The 16,440-nt window shown below is 40.2% G+C and overlaps 1 protein-coding gene across 4 annotated transcripts in view; it reads left to right on the top strand.

Annotated features, from left to right (window-relative positions):
- The first annotated feature begins 3,560 nt into the window (after positions 1–3,560).
- dip2ba (disco-interacting protein 2 homolog Ba) overlaps positions 3,561–16,440 on the top strand; it is a 48,917-nt gene continuing 36,037 nt past the window's right edge. For all 4 annotated transcript variants that reach the window (XM_037772198.1, XM_037772201.1, XM_037772199.1 and 1 more), the window contains exon 1: positions 3,561–3,838. In XM_037772198.1, coding sequence (XP_037628126.1) covers positions 3,751–3,838 — 88 coding nt within the window. In that variant the 5' untranslated portion in view covers positions 3,561–3,750. The remainder of the gene's footprint in view (positions 3,839–16,440) is intronic.

The following is a 16,440-nucleotide window of genomic DNA, read 5'->3' as shown; positions in this document are numbered from 1 at the left end:
TTTTTTAAAAAAATCATATTTTCTCCTATCTGTACTGTATACGCTAATGGGAATTTGCTCAGCAACTTTAACACCTTTACACCTTTGACTGAACCTATTTGTCCTACAGTCCCAATGGCGACCCCGGCATTTTGTTGTACTTCGGAGCTGGCGCTATATTTGGCTGGCAGTCCCTTTATAGACGATTGTTCATATGAAATGAAAAGTCAAACTATATTTAGCTTTCATGTAATTCATGTCCTTGGCACCTTTTCTGTCATTATTTGTTTTCTGGTGTGCTATTTTTCAGCACTAAACAACCTTATGTCATAACGCTTCTGATTGTACTGATGACTATAGAAACTAATTTCTTTAACACACAGATTTCTCTATTTGTTTGGTTTCTCTACAGAAAAAATGTCATTAGTTTGTTTTTAAAAAGTGATTTTATCCCCTTCGTTACATCTTTAAAGATGAATTTGGTCATGTCCTTCTAACTTATTTTTTTAAATTGGTCAACTAACAATTGTCATTACGGTCTTTGGTATAATAATGTTACCTAGAATTGTTGAGAAAAGAGCAATTTAATGAAAAAATGCAACAACGTGAAAGTTGCACATAGTATATTAATGGTTTTTCACACTCCCATTGTTGGACTGATTTCAGAAATTGTCCTTGTACTGTACATATCTGTACTATATGAATATATTTACTTTTCCATGCATGTCCAAGTGGAATACTATGAACACTTACAGTGCTGCAGTTTTAATTAAAGAAACTACATCTTAATGAACATATATAACGTTTTGTTTGTTTGTTTGTTTGTTGTCAGTTTAGATTACAGATGTTTTCTGTAAATTTCTTGTAATCTTACATAACAACTGGAGACGATCAGTTTTTTGTGAAATGTGGTATGAAAGAATGAATATGAGAGAATATACTGTATGTCGGGACATTGTACTGCTTTGTTCATAGTTGTGTGTACCCAGTGTTCATGGACTATACTCTGGTTCCTGGACTTGAATATTTGTTCCATGTACTTTTAAAGGTACAATGTGTAGGATCTAGTGGCATCTAGTGGTGCGGTCGCAGATTGCAATCAACTGAGTACCCCTCCACTCACTCCTCCCTTTCCAAGACTGCGGTAACGTGAGCCGGAATATTATATTCCATTTCTGTTAATAGATCCCCCGAAATGTTACACACTGTTCCTTTAAAGTACACTTTAAAATTCTTTAACTTTCTTTGTGTCACTTTGTGGCTACTATTGCAGACCATGTAGCAACAACGTACACATTGTGAGCATCGTATAGATTGATTTTATTTTTTTTACACTTTAAATGTTTAAATTGGACTACTTTTGGACCAAAAGAGATAAATAGATAAAATGATTCCGTATTGGATTTTATTCCTGGTAGTGTGGAGGAAGGGAATGCTGGGACATAACATGTACTGAAGATAGAATCAAACATTTAACTTTAAAATATGTGAATTCTTCTGAGGATGTGTGGTGTGTATTTAGAGGTTGGACTCATGATTTCAGTATTTCTGAAATCCTTGCTACAGCCCTGCTTTTAAGTTGATGTTTTTGTACTGCTCTCGAGTCACAGAAGTGACACAGTAGCCTACAATTACGCTGTTATGTCAAGTTTGCTTTGAAGCTTGTTGTCCTTATAAGACAATGTCCATGTTTCTTATAAGGAAAACATGATCGTAACTTTTTGTAAGTGGCCCTTAATTGCAGAGGGAGTGGTTGGAAGGGTATATTTATTTTTTATAATGGTTACAGTCACGATGCCATGTTGGCCTTTTGAAGTATTCTTACATGAACAATTTAAAATCAAGTACTTCATCTGAAGTAGGAACAGGGTCAGATTAACCTGCTATGGGGCAAAAATGAGCTGCAAATCCTCAATTCTTTACACTCTGTGCATCTTATATGTGGCATTTCGCCTTTAAGTGTCCATCAGTTAGTGCGTCCATAACAGTCTACTAGAGCTGAAACCATTAGTTGATTAATTGATCAGTCAATAGATTAAATTAAATTAATTAATTACTCAAACATTTACTGTTTCCCGCTTCAACAAAATAACAAAAAAGAAGAAACAAGAGATTTGAAGACATCAGCTTGATTAATGTGTATTTGTGATGGGCATTCTTCATTATTTTTTACTCTTATAGATCAAACAGTTAATCAAGGAAATAATATTATTATTAATCAATAATGACAATAATCTTTACAGTAAAATTTTCCCCTAGGTGTCTAGGGGGGCTCCTTAGATTAATTGTTGCAGCTCTAGTCAATTTCTTTGTGTGATCACTTGTGTAAACTCAAATGTGCAATTAATCAAATTACCACACAGTGAACCTGGGACCTTTTGGGGCCCCTGGGCTCTGCCCGGTTAATTCCTAATCCAGGTTTAAGTAGGATATTCTGGTGCTTTTTCCACCCATGCTTAGCCACAGCGTAGGTGTTATAGGTGACAAATCCTCACACTCTTATTATCTTGCCAAATAATTACGTTTTTCTGTGTGAATCCACTGAGACAAGAGTCAGCAACCTTTACTATCAAAAGAGCCATTTTAGGCAAAAAAATAAATAAAAAAATCTGTCTGGAGCCGCAAAACATTCGATCATTGTGATGAAGGTAACACAGTTTATAGTCTAAGTATATAGTATATAAGTCTAATGCAGTGAGGGCCAAAGAACTAATGTACTACGGAGTATTAGGGCCACATTGAGGGAAAAAACATCTGAGATTTACAGAAGAAAGTCAGAATATTACGAGAAAAAAGTCGTAATTTTACGAGAAAAAAGTTGTAATATTACGAGAATAAAGTCATAACTTTACGAGAAAAAAGTTGTAATATTATGAGAATAAAGTCGTAATATTAAGAGAATAAAGTCGTAACTTAACAAGAAAAAAAGTTGTAACATTACGGGTATAAAGTCATAATTTAAGAAAAAAAAGTCGTAATATTACGTGAATAAAGTCATAACTTAACAAGAAAAAAAGTCGTAATATTACCAGAATAAAGTCATAACTTTACGAGAAAAAAAGCAAATAACACGTAAAATTACTGTTTTATAATATTATGACTTTATTCTCGAAATCTCAGTTTTATTTATTTTTCCTCAATGTGGCCCTAATACTCCGTCGTACCACCATCGTACCATAGACCTACAACAATAATAAATAAAAATGAAAATGAAAACAAAAAATTTAAAAAAGTTAAAGTTAAAAAGTTAAAAGTTATTCATTTCCATTTTTATAAATCCACAGGGAGCCATTGGAGAGGGGTTAAAGTGCCACATGTGGCTCCAGAGCTGCAGGTTGCAGACCCCTGCACTGGGATAACCATGAGGGGAAGTTTTTATTATATTATATTATATTATATTATATTATACTCTATTATATAGAGTGAGAATAAACATGATGAACTAGTCCAGTGCTGTCCAGGTGTGTGTCAGTGCCTGTTAGCCACCAGGAGGCGCTGCAGTCTCAGTATGTTGTTTCCATGGATGCAGTGAATCAACGTACAGAGCAGCGCGAGGTAAAGCCGGTCACGTGACCGCTGCTCGCTGGTTGCCGTTGGTGAGTTTCTCTCCATCATGGCGGAGGAGACCAGCCGTGCGGATGGACCGTCTCTGTCTCTCCAGCTCTGATGCTTGTTTTCTCTCTTCTTGAGGGAGGGCGTTTTATTTTCATTATTATTTTATTACACTCACGTGTCCTTCTCAACTAGACTCAAGTACTCGTGTTTCCAGTGATGATGGCGGACCGAGGAGGGGATTTATCCGCCCTGCCTAAAGAGGTTAGAGACCAACTGGCTGAGCTGGATCTGGAGCTGTCTGAAGGTAAAGGAGGAGGAGGTGGAGGGAGAGATGCTGTATTCTCAAGCTAGCTATGTGTCTCATGTGTCTGGGCTGACCAGCATCCATTGAACCTGTAGTTGTCCTCCCTTTAATCCACTTCACAGCACATTGAATGGGAGCTAACGTCTGACTACTGGAGCTAGCTTTGTGCTAACACAGGATGTGCTATAGCTAGCAGTGCATGACAAGCAGCAGCAGCAGAGAAAGGCTTTCATCCGTTTCCTCGTGTCTGCTGCTAAACCATATAGTGGCTTGTTTTTAAAATTTTAAAGATTAGTTTCTGTGCTAAATCTCCTCATGTGCTGTGATATTGAATGTCAAACCCATAGCTGTAGTGTGTGTGTGTGTAGCTGTCTGACAGTCTGGTGATGGCCAGAGGCAAGGTCTGGCTATCAGACCCTTTTGGCTATCAGGGGCTTGACCCTTTTCTCTCCTGTCATCTTTGTTATACTTCTTCATATAGTGGGAATTTGATTCATCTGTGAACACTTCCAGTTTAATCTACTAGCCTTGTACCTGTGTTCAGGTTTCAGCTGGAAAAAATAGTTTTATTGCAGTAAAATGCTGTGAGTCATTGGGACTAGTGTTTGTAATGTAAATGACAAGGCCTCCAGTCATCATCTGCTGTGATATTGAATGTCAAACCCATAGCTGTAGTGTGTGTGTGTCTGACAGTCTGGTGATGGCCAGAGGAAAGGTCTGGCTATCAGGGGCTTGACCCTTTCTCTCCTGTCATCTTTGTGATACTTCTTCATATAGTGGGAATTTGAACACTTCCAGTTTAATCTACTAGCCTTGTACTTGGCACCTGTGTTCAGGTTTCAGCTGAAAAAAAGCTGTTTTATTGCAGTAAAAACTGTGAGTCATTGTGACTACTAGTGTTGTAATGTAAATGACAAGGCCTCCAGTCATCATCTGCTCTGGTTGTCATGTGAAGATACAGACTGTTATGAATGACTGTCAGTAATTATCAACAAGATGTACATACACAACCATAAGATGTGCTAAATCTCCTCATGTGCTGTGATATTGAATGTCAAACCCATAGCTGTAGTAGTGTGTGTGTGTGTGTGTGTAGCTGTCTGACAGTCTGGGGATGGCCAGATGCAAGGTCTGGCTATCAGGGGCTTGACCCTTTTCTCCTGTCATTTTTGTTATACTTCTTCATATAGTGGGAATTTGATTCATCTGTGAACACTTCCAGTTTAATCTTACAAGCCTTGTACTTGGCACTTGTGTTCAGGTTTCAGCTTAAAAACAGTTTTATTGCAGTAAAAAACTGAGGCTAGTGTTGTAATGTAATGACAAGGCCTCCAGTCATCATGTGCTGTGATATTGAATGTCAAACCCATAGCTATAGTAGTGTGTGTGTGTGTGTGTGTATAGCTGTCTGACAGTCTGGGATGGCCAGAGGTAAGGTCTGGCTATCAGGGGCTTGACCCTTTCTCTCCTGTCATCTTTGTTATACTTCTTCATATAGTTGGGAATTTGATTCATCTGTGAACACATGATGGCTTCCAGTTTAATCTACTAGTCTTGTACTTGGCACCTGTGCTCAGGTTTCAGCTGAAAAACAGTTTTATTGCAGTAAAAACTGTGAGTCATTGTGACTACCAGTGTTGTAAGACACAGATTGTTATGAATGACTGTCAGTAATTATCAACAAGATGTACATACAGAGACACCTGTGTAAACCTGCTATCACTGGGAATTACAGGTTTGCTCATCATGGGTTTCACTACCCTCAATCTTTGTGGTCAAATAGTGTGAGATCTGTGTCAGGTGTTTGTTCTGCTCTAGGTGGGTGACGGATGTGTCTGTTTAATGTAGTTTGCAAATATCTCAACCATTCATTCATTCATTCATTCATCCAAAGCAATCGACCCCTCCCCCAGAGCAGCTGTCCTGCTCTACACCCATTGAAACACACTGTCACATCCCAGTGACAGTACACCCCCCCATCTCCACCAGCCACATGGCACCTGGGCTACATTCTTCCAGCTGGGGTGACCAAATATCCAGTCATCCCGCTTAGTGTCTGCTTATCCGTGTGACGTTTGGTTATTTTAGGGGTATGATGTGGTTTCTGAAACTGATAGCCAATATTTGATATGCATTTTTGCAAGACTCTTAATATAAATGCAGGTCATGTCTGTAATAAGACCGTAATAATATACTTTGTTTGTTTTGACAGCTATAATACATATCATTTTTCAATGAAAACAAATACAAATGCATATCTACAAGCTAATTATAAGAATAATGGAGTGGGACCGTTGATGCCTTATATTGCATCTGCAAAGAGCTAATTGACCTCTAATGGTTAATGTGTTATTCAGGTGTAGATCAGCCAGTATTTAGTGTGTTGACCTGACATGTGTTAAAGAGTTATACTGATAGTTTTGGATGTTTTAGCGCATAAATTACAAAGGGTTTATACCTACAGGCTGACCATTTACCACTGTTATGTCAAAGGTCATTTTAAAGCTGATATGAGGTGATGTGTATGTAATGTGTATATATGTGTAGATAGATAGAAATTTGTCTACTGTGATTTTTGTCCATATTGTTTATACATTATTTATACTGTGGTAACTATCCCTTAAGCATATCTCTGTGTATTGTGGCCAATGTTATAAATCAATGATCAGGACTGTTTTAGGATTTTTTTTATCACTGTGATGAAGCTATTTAAGTTTCTGGATTAGACAGAAAAAGACGTTTATAAGCAGTTACAGATAATGGATGGATGGATGGATGGATGGATGATATAGGTTTTTGTCTACCCCTTCATTGATAAGCACATATTTTAGATTCCAGCCAGTCATTGATTTTGCTGAATATCAGTATGTATTTGGGTCTGGACTCAGACGTGCTTGTGGTGATAGATTACAGTGGAAAAACATCACCTTTATTTCTGGTGACTCTCATGTGTTGATGCAATTGGAAACAGGAACTGTTTTGAAGACTCTTCCTTGTTGGTGCATGCAAGTACTTGTGAGAAACATGTGAGACTTGAAAGTTGCACAAGAAGAAACAATAATATTCACATTACCATGGCGGCCATATTTACTCATTGTATGTGTTTCCACATATTGCTTGTCTGACAACATAGCTGGTGAATGCTTTTTGGATTGCCACGATAGATAAACATTTTAATGTTTGCAATATTTTAGGTGTGTGTGCATATGTATTAAGCCAGCTAGCCCCTTTTATGACTGGATGCATGCGGCATGTCATCAACTTGTAGGTTATTTTTCTTGAGTCCATAACAAGCCCTCCTCTGAACCAAGTGGAAATGCCTGTTCCTGCGTTGCTCGGATAAGAACACAGGCCTGCCAAATGGCCTCTTAAAAAACAACCCAGTTCTGCTAGCCCCCTGTGACCATGGGGACACAATGAGGACCATTCAGCTGGTCTGAGCCGCCATGGACAGGAGCTCTGCTGCCATTTAGGCCATTCAGCTGAACCCAGCCTTTGTGTGCACGTCGGAATGAGCCGCCTCCATAGGAAGAGTATAGGGAGGGGCTGGTGACTGGTCATACTTGAGAAGATGACGTTTAGTGTGTACTACTTAGGGGAGTGGTTCACCCCTCTCACCGTGCCATCTCTCAGCTGAACCATGAGTAAAAGGTCATGTCAGGTCTTCCCTGGAACCAGTCTACCTGGTTGACATCCCCCACCACCAGAAATCTGCTGACACAAGCAAAATTCCACACAGATTAGTTTTTTGTCTGTGAGTTAGTAGCTGTTGGTCCAAGCCAAGATACCATTTTGACATTTGACAGGAGTCTATGCAGAGGTAGAAGGAAGTTACCACTTTTATTGTTGTAGTCAGAGTAATGTGACGTCATATCTGTTCCGTATCCGTCAACCAAATCAAACCACAGCTGGCCGCAACAAGGAAGTATGAAATGGCAGAGGGTCGATACGACCTGCACCCTCACATGTTAAATCCTAAGTGATAAACACTACACATACAGTAAAGTATAGAAACTCTTTGTGTTTCACACATTGCCAGGAAAAGCAGAGCTAGACATGATGGCTAAAGCTGCTTGCTATCTCTGTCATGGACAGGAAACGTTATCATATTGCATTATCGTGCGGTCAAGCCAGCCGTCACTCTCATCTCCATGGTCAAATCAGCCGACGCTACAACTGTAGAGCAACCATATACTGACATTTATGTTAAATGCATTCAAACGGCCTTGATGGAGCAGACCATGGATGTATAAAGAGAATGGAGCTAATGGCAGAGCTAGCGACGGACTTGGCGAAGTGAGAGGAAGTAAACGTGTGTGACTATGTCCGGTTTTCAAAATAAGGTGTTAACAAAGGGAACTGTATATACAAAATACATAAATGGAAATAAGATTGATTGGATTGTATTCACCAGAAGTATAAAACATGACATGTCCCTTATACATTAAAAAGAAAATACCACTAATTTGAGGGAAATCACTTTGATTTTTAGGTTGCTGGAAAAAATTTAATAAATAATGCCTGACAATGACTGATATATTTGACTTCAGGACATCTCTGAATACATAGGTGGTGAAATTAAACATTTTTACCATATCAATTTAGATATTTTCCAAAGTAAAAGTCCCTAGAAGTGTATGATTAAACTTTTTCCCATGGTCTAGTGTTAAAAAAGTTAACATAAATCGCAATACTTAAAAATCGCTATACATATCGAATTGGCACCCAAGTATCGTGATAGTATCGAATCGGGAGATTGGTGTATCTTCCCAGCACTAGTATTTATGTGGAGATACAGTCTTACTCTTTGTGTGCTTTGCGTCTGTGATCAGTATGTGCAGACAGAGAGTTCAGATTATTGCCAGTTGCTTCCTTTCTAGGCCAATCATCCAGTTACCCAGCGTGCTCTCAGATGCAGCAGAAAGCCGGCTTGGCTCAGTTTTTTGTATTAAGAGCGAGGGCCCTCAGCAGAGGATGACAGCGCTGACATGGACCCTGTCTGTATCAGCCATCCGTCTTCCTGACCCCTAGCCATCAGTGACAGCGTGTAGGACAAAGCCTGATGGATCCTTGAGGAAGACTCTCCTCCCAACCTGGGAGGAAGGCTGTGACAAACATATCTCTTCCCCCTCCGTGTTATGTACGAACGCAGCAAACTGTTGTTTTTGTAAACAGTCTGACAAAGTGCTTATTTTGAGATTACAGACGTGTGATAGACTTCCTCAAACTCAAGCTCATGTGGTGCAAAGCTCTTGTTTACAAGGTGGAGGTCTGCGCTGGCACGAAAAGAGGAATAACGGCCTCTCACCCTGATTGTAAAGCTGAAATCACAGCATTTGACTCTTGCAGGCGTCATACAACAGCTCTACCAAATGTTAGAGCTCTTGTCCTGCAAATATGAGTGGACAATATGTTCAGAATTGACATTGTTATTTATCACAGCATTATCTCTTCAATATGTTAACAATAATTTGTCTTTTTAAAGACTGTTTATATGCATTTTTTTATTGGACAACTGACAGTCCAGAGAGACAGGAAACAAGGGGAGGCGAATAGTAGACGATGACATGCAGCCAGAGCAAATCGGGAACATCGCAATTACGGACTAGTTGACTACTTCCTGTGTGTTTGTTTATAGTATTGCTGGAACGCAATGCTATAATTTCCTCAAAAATGTGTCCAAAGATGAGGATGATAAACAATAAAATCAATTTATTGCTCAGTCCTGCTTGCAAGACAACTTCTACTATAATTTCTCACCGCATTAAAATGAGCTTTGAACAGAAAATAGTTTTCCTATCAAGTTCTCTCTCTCTGTGTAGATATTTGGGTAGTATATGCTTCTATTAGCGCCCAATAGGTCAGAATCCAAAATGCACAAATTCTCTTCCTCGTAGCTTCGGAGCCAAGGCCTTAGGTCCAAGCAGATGGTCGGGTACTCTTGGCAAACGTCTTTCTTTATGTGTGATTGTGTGTGTGTCCACTTGTCATAATACTGTTATACTGTGAATAGTTAATGATGGCTGCAGTCCCGTTTCCTCCTCCAGACCTGTTGTAGGCTGAATTATTCACATGTATGCTCTCATTAAATATCAGGACACCCTCACAGAGTGGTGTGGGTGTGGGTGGGTGTGTTGGTGTGTGCGGTTCGTGACTTCTTTATGCTCCCCAGGTAGAAGTCGAGGCATGCATAGGAGAAAAAAAGACAACCTGACTCCTTTGAATTAGTGCCAGGAGATGCATTGACATCCCACTCATCAGCCCTCCAGACATGCACATGTCTCTTTACAGTAGAAGATGTTCAACTTGTTGAACAAGCTCACATGTGTTGTCAGGTGGGGCCACCCAATATGGCAAAAATCAAGAATAGGTATTTCTAATACTGATTATATTACGGTATGTTAAGGCTGCAACTAACGACTTTTTTCTTAATAAATTACTCAAACCGATTAATCAATTATCAAAGAAGTTAGTGTTTAATTTAATAGTTGACAACTAATCGATTAATCGTTGCAGCTCTAGGTAAATGTACACAGTATTACAGATAAAATAATCGGATTGATGTTTCATGAACTGATCTCTTTAATGCGCTAACGCATCCGATCTTTCTGAGGTTGGAGCGGGCTCAGTTTTAAAGCCAGTGTTAAGCTATTGGGATCATATGAAACTAGAAAACCTAAGGAATCCATTGGTGCCAACCATGTCTTACTAACTTGTCGCGAACAAACATACACTAAATTTTGGCGAAGAAAAACTGGCATGGCCATTTTCAAGGCGTCCCTTGACCTCTGACCTCATGATATGTGAATGAAAATGGGTTCTATGGGTACCCACGAGTCTCCCCTTTACAGACATGCCCACTTTATGATAATCACATGCCGTTTGGGGCAAGTCATAGTCAAGTCAGCACACTGACAGCTGTTGTTGCCTGTTGCGCTTGAGTTTGCCATGTTATGATTTGACCATATGTTTTTGCTAAATGCAGTACCTGTGAGGGTTTCTGGGCAATATTTGTCATTGTTTTGTGTTGTTAATTGATTTCCAGTAATCGATATAAAGACGTTTGCATAAATCAAGCATATTTGCCCACTCCCATGTTGATAAGAGTATTAGCTACTTGACAAATCTCCCTTTAAGGTACATTTTGAGCAGATGAAAAATGTGCGATGAATTGCGATTAATCATGGACAATCATGCAATTAATCGCGATTAAATATTTTAGTCGATTGACAGTCCCAATGATAACACAATATGATCATATTGTCACAAATATTTGCCCCAGTGTCAGGAAATATGTGTTACGGCACTGTTGAAGTCTGAGATGACACATTGCAGCCATGAAATAGTGAGATAATTTTTATAGAGTGCCATGAAGGGCCTCGGTTGAAGCACCTGTGCTACCAAGCATCCTCTCTTCTGAGGTACTCTTGAGCAGGACTACGTCACTGAAATGGTGCTGACACTGTGCTTTGACCTTCCTGTGGAGGCAGGCAAGTTAATGGAGAAGTTCCTACATTCCATTAAACATTATCATTCATCCGTTGATGAGATATTGTAGCCTACTCATGTATGTCACAGTTAGCAGAAAAACAAAACAGCCTAGGCAGGCCTGTTTCCCTCTTGTTGTAACTCCCGTGAGTCACTGCAATTAGGCGTGTCTTCTTCTCCGAGGGCACATCCATCCACCGCAAAGTGAGAGAACCGGTTTTAGCCACGCTGTTTACTGAGTTTGCAAACTGTGACTCATCATAAGTGAAGAATGACATGGGGATTCTGTGATATCGGACCCATTCTCCCAATCTTTACCAACACCCACCTTCATTCACTCCTTGACCAACCTGTAATCCCAGCTACGGTGACGGTGAGGGTGACGGTGAGGGTGAAGCAACTCTCGGATGTTGCGTTGCACAATCACTGAGTGCTTTCGTGGCCTGCAGTCATTTAGTCAGGGGCCCAGGCTGTGAAACACCAAACAACGTTGACTGATTCACTCTCTGATTTACACCTCATAGGCTAAATAATGAACTCATTGATGGCAAAAGAGAAATCTTTTGGTTGTTGTCAGACATGTGGGAGCTGATGCAGAGCCCCCTCCAATGTATCGCCAGGCTATATCCACTGCCCAGCGGGGCCATGTGACTGTGCTAATGCTGAAGAATGCTCTTGTGAATATAAATAGACCTGGCTGGCAAGACAAATTCGCTTTCATGCCTGAGGAGGAGAAAACAAGCATCTCTTTGACACAAAAGCTCCGGCATTATTGCAGCGGAGGCCACCCTCTCAAAGTCCCAAGGAGTCAGTCCTAATTGTGTGTATTTCTTTCTCGCTGAGGCTAATGTTGCTGGCTAGTAGACAGCAGCCAGTAGCAAACACTTCCACATCCATCCAACCAACCGGCTGCCTGGCTGCTACATGTGGGTCACTGTTACGCCCATGGGTTGTGTGTGAAATACCGCGGCCTGTTGAGAGTTGCCCTTTTCAGGCCACTCAGCCTGCTCTCTGACCTATGGAGAAAGCTGTTATAGGTATGCTAATTGTTAAAGCATCATACCAGTGGTTTTAAATGTTTTTGGCATGTTACCTACACATTGTGTGTACTTAACATAACATTATTGCTGATGAAATGAAAATTAACACAAGTACTTCATCACAATGAATATTTGGTTGTCAAAGTTATGTTATTATTGCGCAAGTAGGGAGTGTTTACAACCTTATCTGGCTGCTGGTGTGACGAAGTGTGAATCATAGGTTGTATATAAGAAGTGGACGTAGTCATTGTGGCGTCACTTACTGCATCTTGGTTTTTGGCTGTCGCTTCTTGTTTTTATGCAACCAGAAGTGACACGAGAGGGTGGAACTATGTATAGCCGACATTTTTTGGCAACCAAAAAAAGTTATAATTAACTTTCAGGAACTGAAAACACACTGTGAAAGGGTTAAAGTTGTTAGACTGAAACACGGACAACTCCCAGACCGGACAACGGTAAAGCCTGGCTTTAAGGGACATTGCTGATTTGGATCTTTAAAGACATTGTTTTTCCTGTCAGTAATGAAATTATATTAACAATGATCTGTAACTATGATTAGGTATATTAACTCTTCTGACCACAAACCTGCTGTCTGTTGTAAATCATGTTCTTTATAGTCTCTCTCTCTCTCTCATTGTCTCCTCAGCTGATCAGCCACAGCTGATCATCACAGCCTTTTGTAGAACAAGAGGTGATTTCTCAGCAGCTGGTCAGGTTCTATATATGAAAGCGCAGCCTGCGTCACAGGAAGGGCTGATGGGAAACCACAGCTCAGGGGTAAATCAGTCCTGCTGTATATGTACAATGAAAGTTTCCAAAAGGTCAACTGCTTTCTCTGTCGGTCACTCATTGACCCGTTGTTAAAAAAAAAATTTCCTTTTGGATTTGTGCCATGCATTTGAATAGTTCTCTTCCTAATTCTTGTGCGGAGCCAAAGGGTTATCGCAAAAATACCCAGTGAGTAGAAGTCCTTAGGAAGCCCCTTCAACAAGCTGATGTGTATCTCCCCTCTTGGCCCCTCAGAGCACATTGTGCTGGCGCTTGGCCTGTAGTCATGGACCCCTTTAATTCAACTCCCCAGAGAAAGAGGTAAAACAAAGGCCATGAAAACACATAGAACGGGTGGGGCTTCAACCTCTTAATCCCAAACTGTCAATAGCACAGGTAGTGTTGTAACTGTATTGTATGTTCATATCCTTGAACGGAAGCATTAGGTTGAATCACAGCTACAGTTCTGGCCTCAGTCATTTCCTGGAGATTAGTTGTTTGCTACTAAGCCTGATCTTATGACTGTTGTTATAAGTGTTGGAAAAGATTTTGTAATAGCACTGAATTAGACTGTGTTTAGATGATTTGTAGAGCTAAAGATAAGTCACATGCCACTGCGAGTAGTGAGTGACAGTATATCATCACAGTATTTCTCCTTTGTGTGGCGCCACATGCTCCCACAGACAGTGACGACACACTGATGACTGATGTCTGGATGTTATTAAAATAAGTTAGCTGTTGTTGTGATGAAACAGTCAGCCACTAGAATTCAAGTTATAGCCCAAGATTACCCAACAAAACTTTCTCTTGAGGCTCATACTACTTGCACACTAGTTGGCATGTAGGCTACGACTGGATATGGCTGGGCAATATGGCTAAAATCTTCTATCACGATATAGGTAATTTCATATCTCGATAACAATATATATTACAATATAGCATGTTTTCTGGTAGTTTAATAAATAAATAGTCTATATGAAATAACCACATGATAAAGCCTATTTTTGTATACTCCTGTGTGAATGAAATACTTTGCAAATTAAAAGTACAGAGTATTTTCTCATTTTAAAAACTTGAGTGCAAAAGGAACATTACAGTTTTAAGTGAAATTATGGAGAAAAAATAAATAAATATAGGCCTAGCCTACATTGCGATAGAAACGATATAAAAAAAATACATACAATAGACATTGTTATATCGTTTTGACGATATCGTCATATTGCCCAGTCCTACGTCTGGAGACACCTGAGGTTGATAACGTCACGATTCAGAAACTACAGCGAGTTGTTGCCAGATGTGTGGTGTCGTCAAGTGAGAATACCGTGTCTGAATACAAAATTATGCCCATACTAATGTAAAATGAAAGTTTAGAATAACATTTTCACGTCATTTTCTAAAAGCTCTCAGTAGGGCTGTCTCGAATAAAAATTTTCAGGCTTAGAAGCTTTGGTGAGAAATATTCGAAGGTATTTGAAGCGGCACGGTGTGGCGTGGTAAACACCTCAGGTAAACACTGTTAGCTCTGTCAGCACTTTCAACGTTGTTTACACTGTTAGCACTTTTAGCGCTGCTGGCACCGTTACCTATAAACCACCAGCTCGCTGTCGTCATGTTGAGAGCCATTGAGAAGCAATAGAAATGCTCCCAATCCCATATTTAGCAGCTTTAAGTTGTTTCAGAATCAAACCAGTTTTAATTGCTGCACTGTCAAGTCTCTCACCTTTCCTTCAATCACTATGTTTCCATCTAATCCCCCACCGGCCTGTGTCGTAGCGACTAGCTTGTTGCTAACATCCCCTCACTACAACTCCCCTGCGACCTCACAGTTCCCCGTGAAGTAAAATGTTTTCACTGACGCAAAGGTTGGTGTATTCTACAGCTTGACAGGCATTTATGCAGCCTATTTTTCCACCACATTGCGTCTTCTTTTACACATTCCTCTAGTGTCTCACCTTGTTGAACATCCCCACACATTCAGAGGCATCATTTTCAGAGCGGCGATAGATTCCCATCGTGATGACAGGCTGTTTAATGACTGTGAGCAGTGGGTGGTGGGAGGTCAGGACCGCGAGCTGTCCAGAGAGTGGAACGTAGGCAATAAGGCCTGCGTGGTTTCAATGTCAGCAGTAGACTCAACACCTCAGGATGTGAGTGCTTCACAAAGGCCACTCCTGGCTTGTTATGAGCTTATAATATTGATTTAATGAGCCAGCTGCCTGGTTAACATTCCTCTTGCTATATTAATATCCTATATTAACCCATCATCCATGAGCAATTAAGCAGAGTCAAGGAGCATAATTGGTGCATGTCATCTTGAGGACGTTACTAAGCCAAGCTCAGTTCATATAGCAGGTGTTTGGCAATATTTTGTCTTTGGTACTCTCTGACCACATTCAGTTGATGTACAAGTGAACCTCAGGTCAGGTCTGTCCACACTTCCGACCCGTGTATCTCTTAACCACAACACCGCTACAGGGAAACTCGATACCTTTTGCTCACATCAACTGCTCAATGCACTCTGGTTACCCAGCAATGCCGAAATACTGGTCTTTCATGCAGTTAACCGGCCAGCATGCCTTTGTCTGAATTAGTGTCTACTTTGTGTTTTTTTCCTGTTCTTTACAGTGTGCTGAATTAAGTCAGAGTCAACCCACTGACCTGGTTACATTTATTGGAATAGCAGGCCTTTTTCACAGCAGACATTTTAACTTGTCATAGTACAAATTAGGGATGTTAAGATACCAGAAATGTAGTAGTCGTTACAAATACCAGTGAAATTCCACGATTCTTGATACCCAATTCAATATGACGGTAAAAAACAAAACATTAAAACCCATGTACTTCAACGTACACTCCTTTTATTACCGTTTGTGTACTGGTTTTATGATCTGCCTCAAGTTTCTCTTCAAAAACTAAATTTTACAAGATTACATTTGAACACATCATGATAACGTTATGCCCGTAGGTGTGAATGTGAGCGTGAATGGTTGTCTGTCTCTATGTGTCAGCCCTGTGATAGACTGGCGACCTGTCCAGGGTGTAACCCGCCTTCTAGGATAAGCGGTGACAGATAATGGATGGATGGATGGTAACGTTATAATTCACCTTTGCCCAGTACTCAGTTTTACTGACTAGAGCTTCAACGCATCATAATGTCACTCAATGCAACCTCTGCACGTTAGCTTTTCTTATTAGCTCTCCTCCTGCCGATTTCAACACAGATTTGTTGTTCACAATGTAGCATTATTAGGTAAATCGTCTGTGGGACAACGGGACACTGTTAGTCTGGAGCCCTGATCCCTGATC

Source organism: Sebastes umbrosus, chromosome 6, assembly GCF_015220745.1.
Source record: "Sebastes umbrosus isolate fSebUmb1 chromosome 6, fSebUmb1.pri, whole genome shotgun sequence".
NCBI classification, from domain to species: domain Eukaryota; kingdom Metazoa; phylum Chordata; class Actinopteri; order Perciformes; family Sebastidae; genus Sebastes; species Sebastes umbrosus.
The sequence above is the reverse complement of the archived record's forward strand: the minus strand, read 5'-3'. Positions and strand labels throughout refer to the sequence as shown.